The sequence below is a fragment of the Bombyx mandarina genome, chromosome 04 (assembly GCF_030267445.1).
Source record: "Bombyx mandarina strain Sakado chromosome 04, ASM3026744v2".
NCBI lineage: Eukaryota > Metazoa > Arthropoda > Insecta > Lepidoptera > Bombycidae > Bombyx > Bombyx mandarina.
The window spans coordinates 16,303,837-16,319,853 of record NC_143211.1 but is presented as its reverse complement, the minus strand read 5'-3'; the positions used below and the strand labels follow the sequence as shown (position 1 = coordinate 16,319,853).

The 16,017-nt window shown below is 39.6% G+C and overlaps 1 protein-coding gene across 1 annotated transcript; it reads right to left on the bottom strand.

Annotated features, from left to right (window-relative positions):
* Positions 1 to 515: 515 nt before the first annotated feature.
* On the bottom strand, positions 516 to 3,523 carry LOC149503199 (uncharacterized). The gene has a single exon (XM_089727155.1). It carries the CDS (start codon positions 2,880 to 2,882, stop codon positions 1,821 to 1,823), a length of 1,062 nt encoding a protein of 353 aa, XP_089583281.1. The 5' UTR covers positions 2,883 to 3,523; the 3' UTR covers positions 516 to 1,820.
* Between the last annotated feature and the right edge of the window lie 12,494 nt (positions 3,524 to 16,017).

Here is a 16,017-nt window from a genome sequence, read left to right as displayed (position 1 = left end):
ACCCACTTCACGTCTAAGGAATTCGCACTTATCTGGCTGCAACTTTAGGTTGAATTGACGGATTCTTTGGAAAATAGAAGTTAGATTGAGGATATGGGATTTGATGTCATAGGAATAGCAGACAATGTCATCTAAGTATACAAAGCATCTTGTACCTTGGAGTCCCGATAGGGCGGAGTTCATGAGCCTCTGGAATGTGCTCGGCGCGTTCTTTAATCCAAATGGCATTCTTAAGAATTGGAAATGTCCTTCGGGCACATTGAAGGCTGTTTTGACTTTGTCGGCTTCGTTTAACTTGATTTGATGAAATCCTGAGGCTAAGTCCAAAGTGGAAAAGTATTTACTATTTCCAAGTTGATCGAGAATTTCTGTTATTTGTGGAATAGGATATGTGTCGCCTATGGTTACGTCATTGAGCCTGCGATAGTCGATAACCACTCGCCATTTTTGGGTGTTGGATGCATCAAGTTTCTTTGGGACGACCCAAATAGGCGATGACCAGAGGGACTCGGAAGGCTCTATTATGTTTTGTTCCAGCATTTTATCGATTTGATTTTTGACTTCTGCTTTATGCACTTCTGGAAATCTATAAGTTTTGGTGTGTATTGGTATGTCGGATGTTGTTTTGATTTCATGTTTAAGGGCATTAGTGCAGGAAAGATGTTCACCAGGAAGATGGAAAATGTCGGAGAAATCAGAACATAATTGTAAAAGAGCTTGAGCTTCTTCAGCATTAAGATGAGAGATACGTAATTGTTTAAATACTTCCTCAGTACGTTTAAGGCTGTTGGTTGAGATGTTCGTATGAATTACAGGATGATTTTGGAATTCTAAAGGATCTATAGGTTGTAATTTTAAACTTAGATTCGAGTTCACGACAATAGGTTCTTCGGAAGTGTTTACGACGGATAAATTGACTCTGTTATTTTGTTTAACTCGTACTATACAATTTGCAATTATCAAGCTGTCTGAGAGTTTTTGGTCTAGAATCATTCCTTCTTTTAAATTAGGATTGGTAATGGAGCATTCAATTACAGTTTCGGTTCTTGCTGGAATTATATACGCTGGATCATTAAAATGTAATTTGAGAGATAGCTTCCCAATATGGAGTAAGTCGTTGGTATAATTTATATTACAGCTATACGCATTAAGTAAATCGGACCCTATAATGCCGTCGTAAGGTAGATGTATTTTATCGACGACGTGGAACTTATGTGTTATTTTTTTTTGCTTATCGACGTATATTTTTAATTGGAAGTGACCCTTTGTGTTAATGGGTTCATCTTCAGAATCTATTCCTTTTAATTTAATCATTTCTGATTCTAATTTAGGATGCTTTTCGATGCACGAGTATTTAATTAGGCTGACAGACGATCCTGAGTCGACTAATAAAGAAAGTGGAATGTTCGATACAGAGGATTCGACTAGGACATGAGGTAGAAGGGTTTTGGCTGGGTTACTCGTTATTTCAAATACATTGGGCTTAGGAGGGTTAGGATTAGTATTCTTAGATAAATTGGATTTTGTATTTGTGTTTTTATTAGTGCTTAAGGATTCAGTGGATTTAGGCGACCTCGTTTCTCTGAATGGTCGCTCGGATACAGTGGATACAGTATTTTTTGGCAATCCTACTTCTTTGAGTGGTTGCATGGATACAGTGGATTTGGATGGACAATCATGTAGCGATGTCCTTTCGATGTTTAGATTCTTTTTTAAAATTGAGGCGTAACTTCCATGTAGCGGTGTTGCCTTGGATATAGGATTAGATCTGATGCCGGTTTTTATTCTACTTTGTCCCGTACGACATCGGGGCGAGACGATTACTCGTTTTTTGGATGATCGTTGTCGACCGTATCATAGCCTTCAGCTTGATCGGCTTGTTCTACGTAATTTACCCTTTGGGCGACACCGGTTTGGTTTTGGTTAAATTTGAACTTGTTGTTGTTGAACTCGCGTTTGCGGCATTGTTCCAAGGTGTGCCCTGGTGTTTTGCAATATCTACAAAATATGGTATTAGAATCATAGCTATTCGCGGGTCTAGTTGGATAATTGTTTGGTCTAGGATAATAGTTGTTAGTAGGGAATTGGCGGTTCACATCTCTACGAAAGGGTTGGGCAAAAGCTGGTCTTGCGATGTTTGGTCTGGAAGTTGGCCGACTCTCTTGACGATAACCGGAGGGGTTTTGTTTAAATAGGAATTGTTGGATTTTTTCCTCAGATATAGCTATGTTCACCGCTTCATTCAGGGTTTTAGGAGATTTACAACGAATGATGTTAGAGATGCGAGGAATAAGTCCCATTTGGAACTGATGGAGGGCTAATTCTTCCATGGCGGCTGTCCGCCCTACCATTTCCTTACTTTTGTGACCATGAGAGATAGATATCTCGGTTAATAGCTGGGACAAACACGTCTCTATCCTAAGAGCATATTGGCTAACGTTTTCGTTTGTTTGTTGTTTACATTCTTGTAGATCTGTCAATAGGTGAGCATAATGCTTCCTCTCGCTGAACTGGACCTTAAGAAAGTCTTTGAGTTGATGCCAATTAGAGAACTCTTTAATGGAACAAGCGGTTTCCGCTTTGTCCTGTAATTGGCAAAGTATGTACTTAAACAGTATATCTTTTTGTACGTCAGACGCTAGCTCGTAAGCGTTGTTACAGTTCACAAGAAATGAGTTTAGCGTTTCTCTACAGCCATTGTATGGTTTTATAAATTTCAGCAAAGTTGAGAGATCGATTTCGGGCTTTTGAATCATCACAGCTCTCTTTTTCGCGACAGACCGCGTTTGTGGGGGAAGAAGATGGCCTTGGCCCTCCTCCTCGGTGTCTGTTACCGCGAAATCGGTTTTTTCGTATTTTGGGCTCTGAGACCTTTCCGCCATTTTCTTATACGATACAATTACAAATTCTTATAAAATTAACTGGTGAACACGGTTATTAAACGAAAATAGAATACAAAAGTTTGAACTGGTGTCTAATATAGCAATGACCAAAACAATTTAATAAATTGATAAAGAGCTCACAGGAATGCAGACAGCACGATAAGGGCGTTCATTCTCGGAACTCGGCGATGAGGCGATCCGTGAGTTGCGTTTCTGTGTTTCGTCGGATACCGGTCGCGGCACGCAGGAGCAGTTATCCGTGACAGTGGGTATGATACTGTGATGCCGGCTACAGCATTCAAGTAGAATGCGCAGCAGTGGGCTTTCAGCGGTCGACGAGCACAACACAAATGCACAAATTATTAGTAAAAACGGTGGAATTCACGATCACAAGTATTAATTCTATGATTCACTGAATTTTAGAGTTCACTGGATATTGAGACGTACCAGGGACTTTTCAAAATCCCTTTACGCTGCCACCAAAATGTTATGAGCCACAGGATATTTAGCTTTTTAAAAAAAAATACTTTATATGATTTTGGACGACCGTCTTGGATGAGGAGATCAAGGAGACTGACTCACTGACGTGAGCCCGATATTGGTGTATTATGAAGAGTGTTGAGGTAGCGGGACAGAGTGCATAGTTAGCAAGAAGGAGTGCAACGGGAAGGATATAACAGTACGCGTATATCCAGGATTCGTCACCTGATACAATGTCGTATACAGCTGTTGAGGATCCTGCGTGGAATCTTTCGAGAGTTCTGACGCACCAAGTAACGCGAGCCGCTTTTTGCTCTTCACAGAGCGAATGCGGTATCCATCGGGAAAACAACTTTTTTACACCTAATTGTTCATGCAAGATTATTTGTATTTGACTCATGCCAATGTCTAAAGTTGCCTGAATTTCGCGGTATGTCACATGTCGATCTTCCTCAATCAGATTACGCACAGCATCAACATTTTCTTGGGTGACTGCAGTTTTTGGACGACCTTGACGGGGATCATCACTGAGTTTGACACGTCCACGTTGAAACTCAGTAAACCAGCGATAAATTGTGGTTTTGGATGGGGCTTCATCACCAAATGCAGAAATCATCCGGTCAACACACTGTTTTTGTGTTAAACCACTTCGAAAGTCATAATAAATCATCGCTCTTGAATTTTCTCGAGTCAATTCCATTTTCTCAACGACTAAACAAGTTTGTCAAAACCTCGTGACAAGACCGAGAATCTTTTTTTAAATAAATAAATGGTATTCGATTTTTAAAACCAAGGAGTTTTCAATTAAAAAGATTTTAATATGACAGGAACAGTGGAAATATTCCATTCCCGATACTTTTAGTGCAGCCTAGTATCCATACTAATGATATAAATGTGTGTTTTTTTTTGTTTCTGCATCGCTTTGACTTCTGAACGAAACAATGGATTGACCTGTTTTAATCTCATTACCAACTGACATTGACACTTTTCCATAAACACGTGAGCGAAACCTCGAGTAGTAGCTAGTATATTATGTTATAAGATTTTTAAGTATTTATTACGTTTTCAAAACATTATAACATTCAAATATTCTGCTTATGAACAAAATGAATAATTTTAAAGTTGCAACAGCTCCATACTGATCCGATGCACATGTTACACCTTGCTCACCGTGTCACACGCAATCAGTACAATGTTAAAACCGTAAAGCCATCACGGCTTATATTAACAACCCATACAATTTGTACGACAGACGTATTAATAACTTTAGGATCATTCGAATCCGTAGACAAAATAATACGATCAGATTTTAATAATCATTTTTCATTTTGTTTTTATTAGCTGAACTTGCTTAAGCCCGTTAAGCTACATGTAAACGGATCTCATAGATATTAAAGCGCCACTACTTAGTGTTTTGAGACAGTATTTTATTTGCGTTAGTGTCACAGCTACTTTTGGTGAATACGCCGCAGAATTGGACTGGATAGCAGTACCCAGGCGTGTGATAAATAAGGACATTCCTTTTTTACTTTTTTGAAATATTTACCAGCATTAACGGTAGACAGCGACTTGGCTCTGCTCTTGGCATTGCTAGTGCCCAACAATAGTAATAGCAATAGTATATTTTATATAACCGCATTAAAACTAAGGAATGGTTAACAGTTTATATGTAAATGTGGAGATACTTATATTATTTATTCAACTTGTTATTTGATTACTTCTTTGTATCGTCTTAAAATATTACACTCTATATATGGTACTAGCGACCCGCCCTCGCTTCGCTTCGGAAACATTAAAACACACATGAAACCAAAAAAAAAAAAAAAAAAAAAAAAGTAGCCTATGTTCATCAGGGACAATGTCGGCTTCTAATGGAAAAAGAATTTTTCAAATCGGTCCAGTAGTTTCGGAGCCTATTCGAAACAAACAAACAAACAAATCTTTCCTCTTTATAATATTATAGTATAGATGAATGTGATACTATCATTGACGCCCTGTATACACAATGTAAGCACACTACACCAATAAATGTTTAACTGCAAAACTCTTATGACGATCAGCAGTTTGCAATGCTATTAACCGCCCAAATTAGATGCTACACTGACCCGGAGTACATTGTAACACAAAATAAAGCATTGTTACATGACAATGTAATGTTACAATGCAGTTCGCGGACTGTAAAGTTGTCGTAAGCCTTTATAGATGTCGTAAAGACTGTAATGAGATACTTGAAAAGCTGAATATGCTGGCCAGGGCTCGGCCGTGTTTGCTTATGAAAATTATGGAAACTGGTTTGAAATTTTTTACGGTATATTGAAGTCGTTGTGGCCTAAAGGATAAAACATCCGGTGCGTTTGTATTGAGCGATGCGATGCACCGGTGTTCGAATATCAGGCGGGTACCAATTTTTCTAATGAAATACATACTCAACAAATTTAATGTTCATGATTCACTTCCACGGTGAAGGAATAACGCCGTGTAATAAAAATGAAACCCGCAAAATTATAATTTGCGTAATTACTGGTGGTAGGAGCTCTTGTGAGTTCGCGCGGGTAGGTACCACCACCCTGCCTATTTCTCCCGTGAACAGTCATGCGTTTCAGTTTGAAGGGTGGCGCATTTACGTTGTAGATGGGCTCCAGTAACACCACGAGGGCTGTGAGCTCGTCCACAAATTTAAGCTAAAAAAAAAAGTATAATTATGTTAATTCTTCTTTTTTTATTGCCTTTGTAGGCATACGAGCATACGGCCTATCTGATGGTAAGTGGTTACTGTCGCTCATAGACGTGTCAGCAGTGCCAGGGTACAGTAAAGCCGCTGCCTAAATATGTATATTTGTGATTAACTATTTAATGCTAATTTTTCAAATACATATTAAACAACGATTTGAGAATTATTAACAAAAATCAATTCTTCAAAATCTCAGTATCAGTTCGAATGAATGTGAGTATATCCCGTGGGTTGCATAAAAAGCGACTATTATATTTGCCCAGATCTGCCGCGTTGTCTTCAAACATTCCAGTCGTTATACAATGCAAGTGAGACCTTGAGCTCATGCGCCAAGATGGGGGGCGAATTCCACTTTGTCATGTCCATCCTCTAAATGAACCGTGAGCTTACTCATCCATCTACGAAATAAATAAATAAAGCTGTTGTAAACTGATTTTAAAAGCAAAATTTCAAGACGAATTCGAAGTCTCTAAGATAGTTTACTTCTATTTACGTTTCACTTCAAAACCAGATGTCATTGATCGAATCTCCATCGACCTCATCCGTCTTTGATCTCAGTAAACTTGTGTAAGTTTAACTTGTGGCTTTTCAGTATTCGAGAAATGCCTAAGATGAAATTTTGCTATAAACAACTTCTCAGTATAGTGACAACCCTACTTACTTAGCTTACGGAAGTAAGTTTCATTGATGCGAATGTTGTAGAGATTTTATTATTTAACCGGTTTGAGAACCGGTTTTATTGTTGTGTGAAAATATAATACGTTTGATCGCTGCAGCTGTTTTTGCGATTTAGTCGGTTTCATAAATAAATCCTTTGCACTGTTATTTAACAAAAGCATCAAAGGATAAATTTAGAAGATGGCATTTGAAAAGTTGTTGATGATTAAGGATCGTTATGTTTTGCATTTTGCTCTTAAATATTTCTAGGTACACTTGGACTCAAGTCGTGGTCGAGGCGGTTGGCCAACTCCACGTGGGGTCTACGTACCGTCGAGGCGGTTTATCCGATCTTTGATGACTGGGTGAATCGTGGCGGAGGACGCCTCATCTTTCGTCTGGTGCAAGAATGCTTCGGAAAGTAGCTGAGCCGATGACGAGGTGCCACCATTGTGGTCACGACCTGGACACGGCGGAGCATACGCTCGTTATCTGCCCCGCTTAGGAGGTGCAGCGCCGTGTCCTAGTCGCAAAGATAGGACCGGACTTGTCGCTGCCTGATGTCGTGACGTCGATGCTTGGGGGCGACGAGTCCTGGAGACTATGCCGACTTCTGAAAGTGTACCATCTCGTGGAAGGAGGCGGCGGGGCCAGTGAGGCAAAACTCTCCTCACTACGCAGAAATCCGCTGCCGCCGAGCAGGGGGGGTCGGGACCGGGGTCACATCGCTGTCCCAGCCCCCTAAGAGCTTCGGGCTTTTGGTGACATTCAACTCTCACATACGAGGATACGGAGATTTTCTCCTGTACAAAAAAAAGGTACACTTGGAAGATCTAGGTTGAAATGATCGAATTTTTTTGCAATTCTCACAATATACAACGATCAAAGCTTGACGACCCTTCACTAAGCGACATAAAAACGGTCATTCCAATCCGCGCTCAGTATTCACACATGAAAACTCATGAACGAATATTGGCATACGTTTCACTGAACAATCTTGATAGCAATTAAACATTTTTTAGTTCGCCCGCGCGGCGCTCCAATTTGTACCGTTCCGCGGACAACATATAAAATCGTTCGAATGAATCGTTTTTTTTTCCAGAAAATTCTATCGTTACTTTTCGATTAAAACATTTTAACCGGGTTTCGGGTTACTATGTTTTTTTTTTGTCAAGACTGTCGTTTCGCTGCGGTTTTGTTTTTGTATAATATTTGGTCGTCAACCTGCGAATGGATACTATAATCTATTACATATTGATTGGTATGTCAAATATTTAATTTGAGGCCATAAATAACTATAAGTAACTTTTTTTTTATTGCTTTGATGGTTGGACGAGCTCACAGCCCACCTGGTGTTAAGTGGTTACTTAAGAGCCCATAGACATCCACAACGTAAATGCCCCACCCACCTTGAGATATAAGTTCTAAGGTCTCAAGTATAGTTACAACGGCTGCCCCACCCTTCAAACCGAAATGCATTACTGCTTCACGGCAGAAATAGGCAGGGCGGTGGTACCCACCCGCGCGGACTCACAAGAGATCCTACCACCAGTAATTAAACAGAGAGTTAAAAAAAACCAAACAGCTTACTGGTGGTAAGACGTCTTGTGAATCCGCACTGTTTCGGCTTGAATGGTGGGGCAGCCGTTGTACTCTTAAAATTGAGACTTAGAACTCATGTCTCAGGTGGGTGGCTGCATTTACGTTGTAGATGTCTATGGGCTTCGAAAACCACATGACCCCATGGGCCGTGAGCTCGTCCACCCATCGAAGCAATAAAATAAAAAAAGCTCCCAAGCCAGTGCTATTACAGACTAAAAAAAACGACAACTACAAATTCAAATGCTGTTCTAAATTCAAAAGCCATTAATAAATGTGAGCTCGTACCGAGTCAATTAAGGAGGGGGACGTTGCTAGTGTCCTAACCGCCGCCATTTGTATGTAACGTATTGGTCCCTTGGGCCCCGCTCTATTTGTGTCGCTCCGGCCCACGCGACCTATAGTTTAGGATCGGTAAATAAATGCCGCCTGAGTATTTAAAATCTTTCGTTTTATCTAACAACAAATATTGAGTTCGGCGTGGTGGCTTAGCGCGATCAAACGATCTAACAGGTCTCGTGTTTGTTGTAGATGCTTCGAGACTTGTTGTTGTTGTTGTTGAGACTCTTTCGATTGTTTCGTGAAGATGTTGTTCGCGTTTGTAGTTTTTTTATTTTTTATGTCTTAAGTGGGTGGACGAGCTCAACTGGTGTTGAGTGGTTACTGGAGCCTATAGGCATCTATAACGTAAATGCCACCACCCACCCTGAGATTTAAGTTCTAAGGTCTCAGTATAGTTACAACGGCTGCCCCACCCTTCAAACCGAAACGTATTTCTGCTTCACGCCAGAAATAGGCGGGGTAGTGGTACCTCTCTCGTGAATCTATCACTATCTATCTATTGAAAGTCGTCGTGGCCTAAAGGATAAGACGTCGGATGCATTGGTGGTATCTAGCGATGGAACCGTGTTTGAATCCCGCAGGCGGGTATCAATTTTTCTAATGAAATACGTACTTAACAAATGTTCACGATTGATTTCCACGGTGAAGGAATAATATCGTGTAATAAAAATCAAACCCGCAAAATTATAATTTGCGTAATTACTCGTGGTAAGAGGTCTTGTGAATAGAATAGGGTAGGTACAATCAGTGGTCAGGGTCCTGAAAACATCCTTGGGCCCGCGGTCTTGCAGTCGCGGACCAGTCCCACACACACCGCGCGCCCTCTAGGCGCGGCCACCTCGCAGGAGGTTCAGCCCCGGCCTGAAAAAACAGGCGCGGCATCAAGCCTAAATCTATCACTGGTCGTATAGATTGTATCTGTACAATATTATGTTCTGTGTTATTGTATGTATTTATGTTCTTATTGGTATTCCATGGTAGGTGGTCTTAATAAATTAGCAGAAATTTAAAGGTAAGTAATTTCTCTTTGGATTTATTACACTATATTCTATCAATTTTAGATATATTTATAGCACATAAAATCCGAATTGAGGGATTACGTAATATAATTTTACGAATGTGAGATAATAATTAATTAAATGAATAACTTGGTCACTACAATAAAATCGTGCAAATCATTAACGCGTGTTCGAACAATGCGAGCTCGGGAATTTGTGCGTTCAATTAAATTTTCGGATGTACATATTAAAAGGGTTTTTATGTTTAATGCGATTAATACACTCATCTGAACTATTAGCAGTACATAGAGATTACCTACTCTGCTTCGGAAATTATTAATGCTAGAACTGTTATTTCAAATGATAAAAATATGTAGAAAAAATTATTAAAATTTAGTATTCATTTGATATAAAAGACGATTGTTAGTGAGTCCACTGAGTTTCTCGCCGGATCTTCTCAGCGGGTCACGATTCCAATCCGGTAGTAGATTCATTCACGAAGCAGCTGCTCTTGAGTTGTCAGGTCTCCTTCGGAGGCGCTCAGACAGCTATTAGTAAATCCCACTCCTCTTGGCTGAGCCTTTGCTTGCCCACCTGTCTTGGTGAAACTGGAAAGGCCGCCGGGCCAACAGTAATCCTTCAATCCTAAAAAAACTTGCGAGGCACCGGTGTTCGAATCCCGCAGGCAAGTAGCAAGTTTTGTAATGAAATACTTACGTGCTTAACAAAATATGTTCACAATTGACTTCCAAGGTAAAAGAATAACATTGTGTGATAAAAATCAAACCCCCAAATTATAATTCGCGGGTGGTACCACCACCCTGCCTATTTCTGCCGTGAAGCAGAAATACGTTTTGGTATGAAGGTTGGGGCAGCCGTTGTAGCTATACTGAGACCTTAGAACTTATTAGAACTTATATCTCAAGGTAGGTGGTGGCATTTATGTTGTAGATGTCTATGGGTTCCGGTAGCCACTTAAAATCAGGTGGGCCGTAAGCTCGTTCACTCCATGAAGCTATAAAAAAAATATAAAAAATCAACTTGCAAAAATAAACGAGGACTAATTTTTTTTTATCACGTAAGAATTATAATTTTATATTCACGAATAATTTATGAAGAATTACCATCCGCGGGTATTCCCGCGCGGTCGGTGTGAGAGATTACTTATCTTTGCGCACGTTTGCCGAATTTTAAGCACACATTTTATGATACGTTGTGAATTTCTAGAGTTCGAATCGATTTATGCGGAATTGAAGACCTTAATTTATCGTATCCTATTCTAATGAAATGTAATTTATTTTAGTACTTTTCTGTCTCACAAATATATATATATATAAATTTATTTATTTTATTGCTTACATGTGTGGACGAGCTCACAGCCCACCTGATGTTAAGCGGTTACTGGAGCCCATAGACATCTACAACGCAAATGCGCCACCCACTTTGAAATATAAGTTCTAAGGTCTCAGTATAGTTACAACGACTGTCTCGCTTTGACTTTGACTTGTAACAAACATCCCACAATCTTCGAACGCATTTTACACTGGTGCTAGGACCTCTTGTGAGTCCGCACGGGTAGGTACCACCACCCCGCCTATTTCTGCCGTGAAGCAATGCGTTGCGAGTTGAAGGGTGGGGTAGCCGTTGTAACTATACTTGAGACCTTAGAACTTATATCTCAAGGTGGGTGGCGCATTTACGTTGTAGATGTCTATGGGCCAGTAACCACTTAACACCAGGTGGGCTGTGAGCTTACAGCCTTCGCAAAACTGGTTATTATGGCCATCTTTATGACAAGCCAATCTATATTCAGTAGTATATGTCCTTAGCCTGAAAAGAAAGTCCGTTCCGAATTTCCAGTTCACCACGAATTTATTTATTAATTTTAAATCAACTGATGAAAATCCACGCAAATAGAGATTATGGTAAGAGAAATACATTGCTAATCTTGTGGCACACTGGAATTACTATAACGTCCGCCTTCCAGCTTTAATATATCAATGGAAACAAGTAGAAAGAGAGAGAGAGAGAGAGAGAGAGAGAGAGAGAGAGAGAGAGAGAGAGAGAGAGAGAGAGAGAGAGAGTATTCTTTATTGTACACCAAAAAAACAAATAAACAGTGCGATACATTAAACACAAAAAAGTCCAATTGGCAGTCTTATCGCTAAGAGCGATCTCTTCCAGACAACCATCAGGTGGACAAGAATCATTTGGAAATGAACTAGAAACAGATACTGTAGCGGTAATTTCAAGATCAAGTCCACTCCCCACAAATAAATTCTATGTACCCAAAAAACAAACGCAGCATAGAATAATTAAGGGTGATCCGACCCTTGAATTTAAATTTTACATTAGCAGTTCCACCCCTCTATTGTGTGTCGCATCGCAACGGTATAATCGAGCGTATAATATTAATAACTCTATTAATATTGTCACATACTAAGCCGCCACTTAATTGGAATGAGTATGATCTGCTAAAGCCCGGGCGGAAGGTACGTAAGCGAATTTTGGACTTTGTTGAGTTGACAATTCAGACTTGTGGTAGGAAGCAAGCAAGCAAACAAGCTTTCTTTAAAAGAGGCTTGCGGATAGTACTAAGCGGTAGGCAGCGGCTTGGCTCTGCCCCTGGCATTGCTGAAGTCCATGGGCGACGGTAACCACTCACCATCAGGTGGGCCGTATGCTCGTCTGCCTTCAAGGGCAATAAAAAAAAGCCGACACGAAAGTACCATTTTCTTATCAATTTCCATTGAGAAACAGCCATTTTAGGGCTGAAGTGTTTTTTTAGCTGTGAAACCCACTTAAAAATTATACAAATATAGTCAGCTAAAATATCTCACCAGATTTCCAGAGCATTTGCCTATCTCGGATTTTAATTTGGCCTATAGTTTACGACCTGACGCCTCACTTCGAACTTCTTTTGGAGCTGGTGAGTGAATTAAAGGAGTTTTTCATGAGTAGGTTAAAGTTCTGACTATGGTACTACTATAGAATGGAAATGGGGAAGCATCACGTATCTTCGGTATAATTTATAGAAAAATTGTAACAGTCGCTCGCTAGAGTAGCATGCCTGTACTTCTTGATGCTTGAACAGGTTATTGGAATGTTAATCTTTTTTCTGACAGCTCTTATTTATGCATACACTCACATAAAGAAGAGTTACTTGTTTTTTTTATTTATTGCTTAGATGGATGGACGAGCTCACAGCCCACTTGGTGCTAAGTGGTTACTGGAGCCCATAGACATCTACAACGTAAATGCGCCACCCACCTTGAGATATAAGTTCTAAGATCTCAGTATAATTACAACGGCTGCCCTACCCTTCAGACCGAAACGCATTACTGCTTCGCGGCAGAAATAGGCTGGGCGGTGGTACCTACCCGTGCGGACTCTCAAGAGGTCCTACCACCTGTGATAAAATAAACGGTAAAAGATTGAGTGCATTTTAAAACATCTGCTGTGTGGTCATTGTATCCTGAACATGTAAAGAGCGTGTAACTGTTGTAAGGAGCCCTATACAGAAATATCTTTTACAAACAAAAACCGCTCAAAGGAGTAACAATTTGAAATGTTCACAAGCCTTTACCAGCTAAGCGGAAGCAGTAGAAAAACTAATTGTCTTATCCACACGAGGGTACAATTAAACTTTTTGCGGGTTCCCCTTGGCGCTACCGTTTTTCAGCTCTTTCAAAGAATTGAAACGATTAAAAGTTTTCAGGAAAAACCGAAACACAATTGAGGGAACGAGATTAAAATACAAGCTAAAATATCATTTGAAACTTCAAACAAGACAAAATCGAGTTATTAAGTCGTCGTGGTCTAAAGGATAAGACGTCCTGTGCATTCGTATCCAGCGATGCACCGGTGTTCGAATCCCGCAGGCGGATACCAATTTTTCTAATGAAATAAGTACTTAACAAATGTTCACGATTGACTTCCACGGTTAAGGAATAACATTGTGTAATAAAAATCAAACCTGTAAAATTATAATTTGCGTAATTACTGGTGGTAGGACCTCTTGTGAGTCCGCACGGGTAGGTACCACCGCCCTGCCTATTTACGCCGTGAAGCAGTAATGCGCTTCGATTTGAAGGGCGGGGCAGCCGTTATAACTATACTAAGACCTTAGAACTTATATCTCAAGGTGGGTGGCGCATTTACGTTGTAGATGTCTATGGGCTCCAGTAACCACTTAACACCAGGTGGGCTGTGAGCTCGTCCACCCATCTGACCAATAAAAAGAACAATTTTATCTTTAGGGAAGGAAGGCTGTGTAGAAACGGGTAGAAATAGGTAGGGTTGTCTTGCATACTCGGGTGAACTCATAATACGTCAGCTGATCTAAAAGTTGAACGCGTTCAGTTTCTAAGCATGACAAGCAACATTATCTACCAGTAATGGATATTAAAAACATATTCAACTGTGGCACAAAATAAGTTCAGAGGAGTACATTTTTAAAATTATTTTTAAAATACAATTCGTGAAAACATGTAAATTAAGGGTCCCTCCAAGCCCACCGTATCCATGAGACCGAAACGTTTCGTTATAATATCCAGCGTTTCTAACCAAAGCCATTGTTTTGAAATAATATTTTTTTTATAAAATTGCTGTTTTCTCGAATAATACGGGAGGGAATATAACCGTATAAAAAAGCTACTCAATAATTGTAGAATAAATCTTGATATTTAAATACATTTGTTTCTTAACAGTACATATTATTTTTAAATTTTATTTTTCACTAGCGACCCGCCCTCGCTTCGCTTCGGAAACATTAAATTTTATTAATGATAGCTGAGTCCCGCGATGTATCCTGCGGTTATTGTCGTACCGCGGGTGACGCCGCGAGGCGAAGGTAGTCTTAAAAAAAGTAGCCTAAGTTACTCCTTATACCATCAGCTACCTATCAGTGAAAGTCCCGTCAAAATCGGTCCAGCCGTTCCAGAGATTAGCCGGAACAAACAGACAGACAGACAAAAATTGTAAAATATGCATGTAGTAAAAAGCGGCTATTTTAATATTACAAACAGACATACCAATGTTATTTATATGTATAGATTTATATTCTAACTTCGATTTATGGTAATGAGCGCTGTAGTTCGCGCAATTACAATTTTAGTGAAAAATAATTAAATGAATGAAATCCACTTTTGCTCAGTGAAAGAGGCAGACTTGAATTTCGTTTTTATACATGGTTACCGTGTGTTACGAAAACTGTATTCCAACACACCATCACCCTACCTATTTCTGTCGTGAAGCAATAATTTTGGTTGGATAGGTAGGACAGCAATTGCACTGTCAAAACGGAGACATAAAAACTCATATCTCAAGATAAGTGGCATGTACGCAGTCAATGGCTATGGGCTCCAGTAACCACTTAATACCAGGTGGGCCGTGAGTTTATCTAAACAATAAAAAAATTAAAATTTAACCTTCAATTAGTCCGCCTAAGACTTATCAATCATACAACTCTTTGTGTTGAGGCTATAAAAATTTAGCCTTCAAATAGTCCGCCTGAGACTTATCAATCATACAACTCTTTGTGTTGAGGCTATAAAAATTTAACCTTCAAATAGTCCGCCTAAGACTTATCAATCATACAACTCTTTGTGTTAAGGCTATAAAAATTTAACCTTCAAATAGTCCGCCTAAGACTTATCAATCATACAACTCTTTGTGTTGAGGCTATAAAAATTTAACCTTCAAATAGTCCGCCTAAGGCTTATCAATCATACAACTCTTTGTGTTGAAGCTATAAAAATTTTACCTTCAAATAGTCTGCCTAAGACTTATCAATCATACAACTCTCTGTGTTGAAACTCTCCAACTCCCCTTCTGAGCTGTATGCATAATAATTCTCGTTTCCCTTTAATCGTCATTGTATGCAGAAACATTTAATTAAAACGGCAAACATTAAAATCCGTTGACTAGCAAATAAACATTAAAGTCCAACCCCCCACTGCGGTCGGGATCGAAATCACCCTTCCAATTAAATGAAATTACGTCTTAAAAACAAGAAAAGGACACGCGTCGGAGATCTTTTGACTTCGTTCATTTAATTAATAGTGTTGTGTTATTTTATGTGAGAGCCTCGGGGTGGACGTATTCAGTTGTAAAGAAAATTTAAAAAGTAGTTAAAAGAAAATTTAAAGAGTACGGTTAAATAATTTAAAATACGTAATGTATTGAGAGTTTCGTTATGAATTACTGGCGGTAGGACGTCTTGTGAGTCCACACGGGTAGGTGCCATCATCCTGCCTATTTCTACCGTGAAGTAAGATCGGTTCCAGTAATCGCTTGATACCAAATCATAATTTGTGTACTTAATGGT

What these genes read in the sequence shown, in the direction of transcription:
- LOC149503199 (XM_089727155.1), bottom strand. Translation starts at nt 2,882, where the DNA reads ATGGCGGAAAGGTCTCAGAGCCCAAAATACGAAAAAACCGATTTCGCG.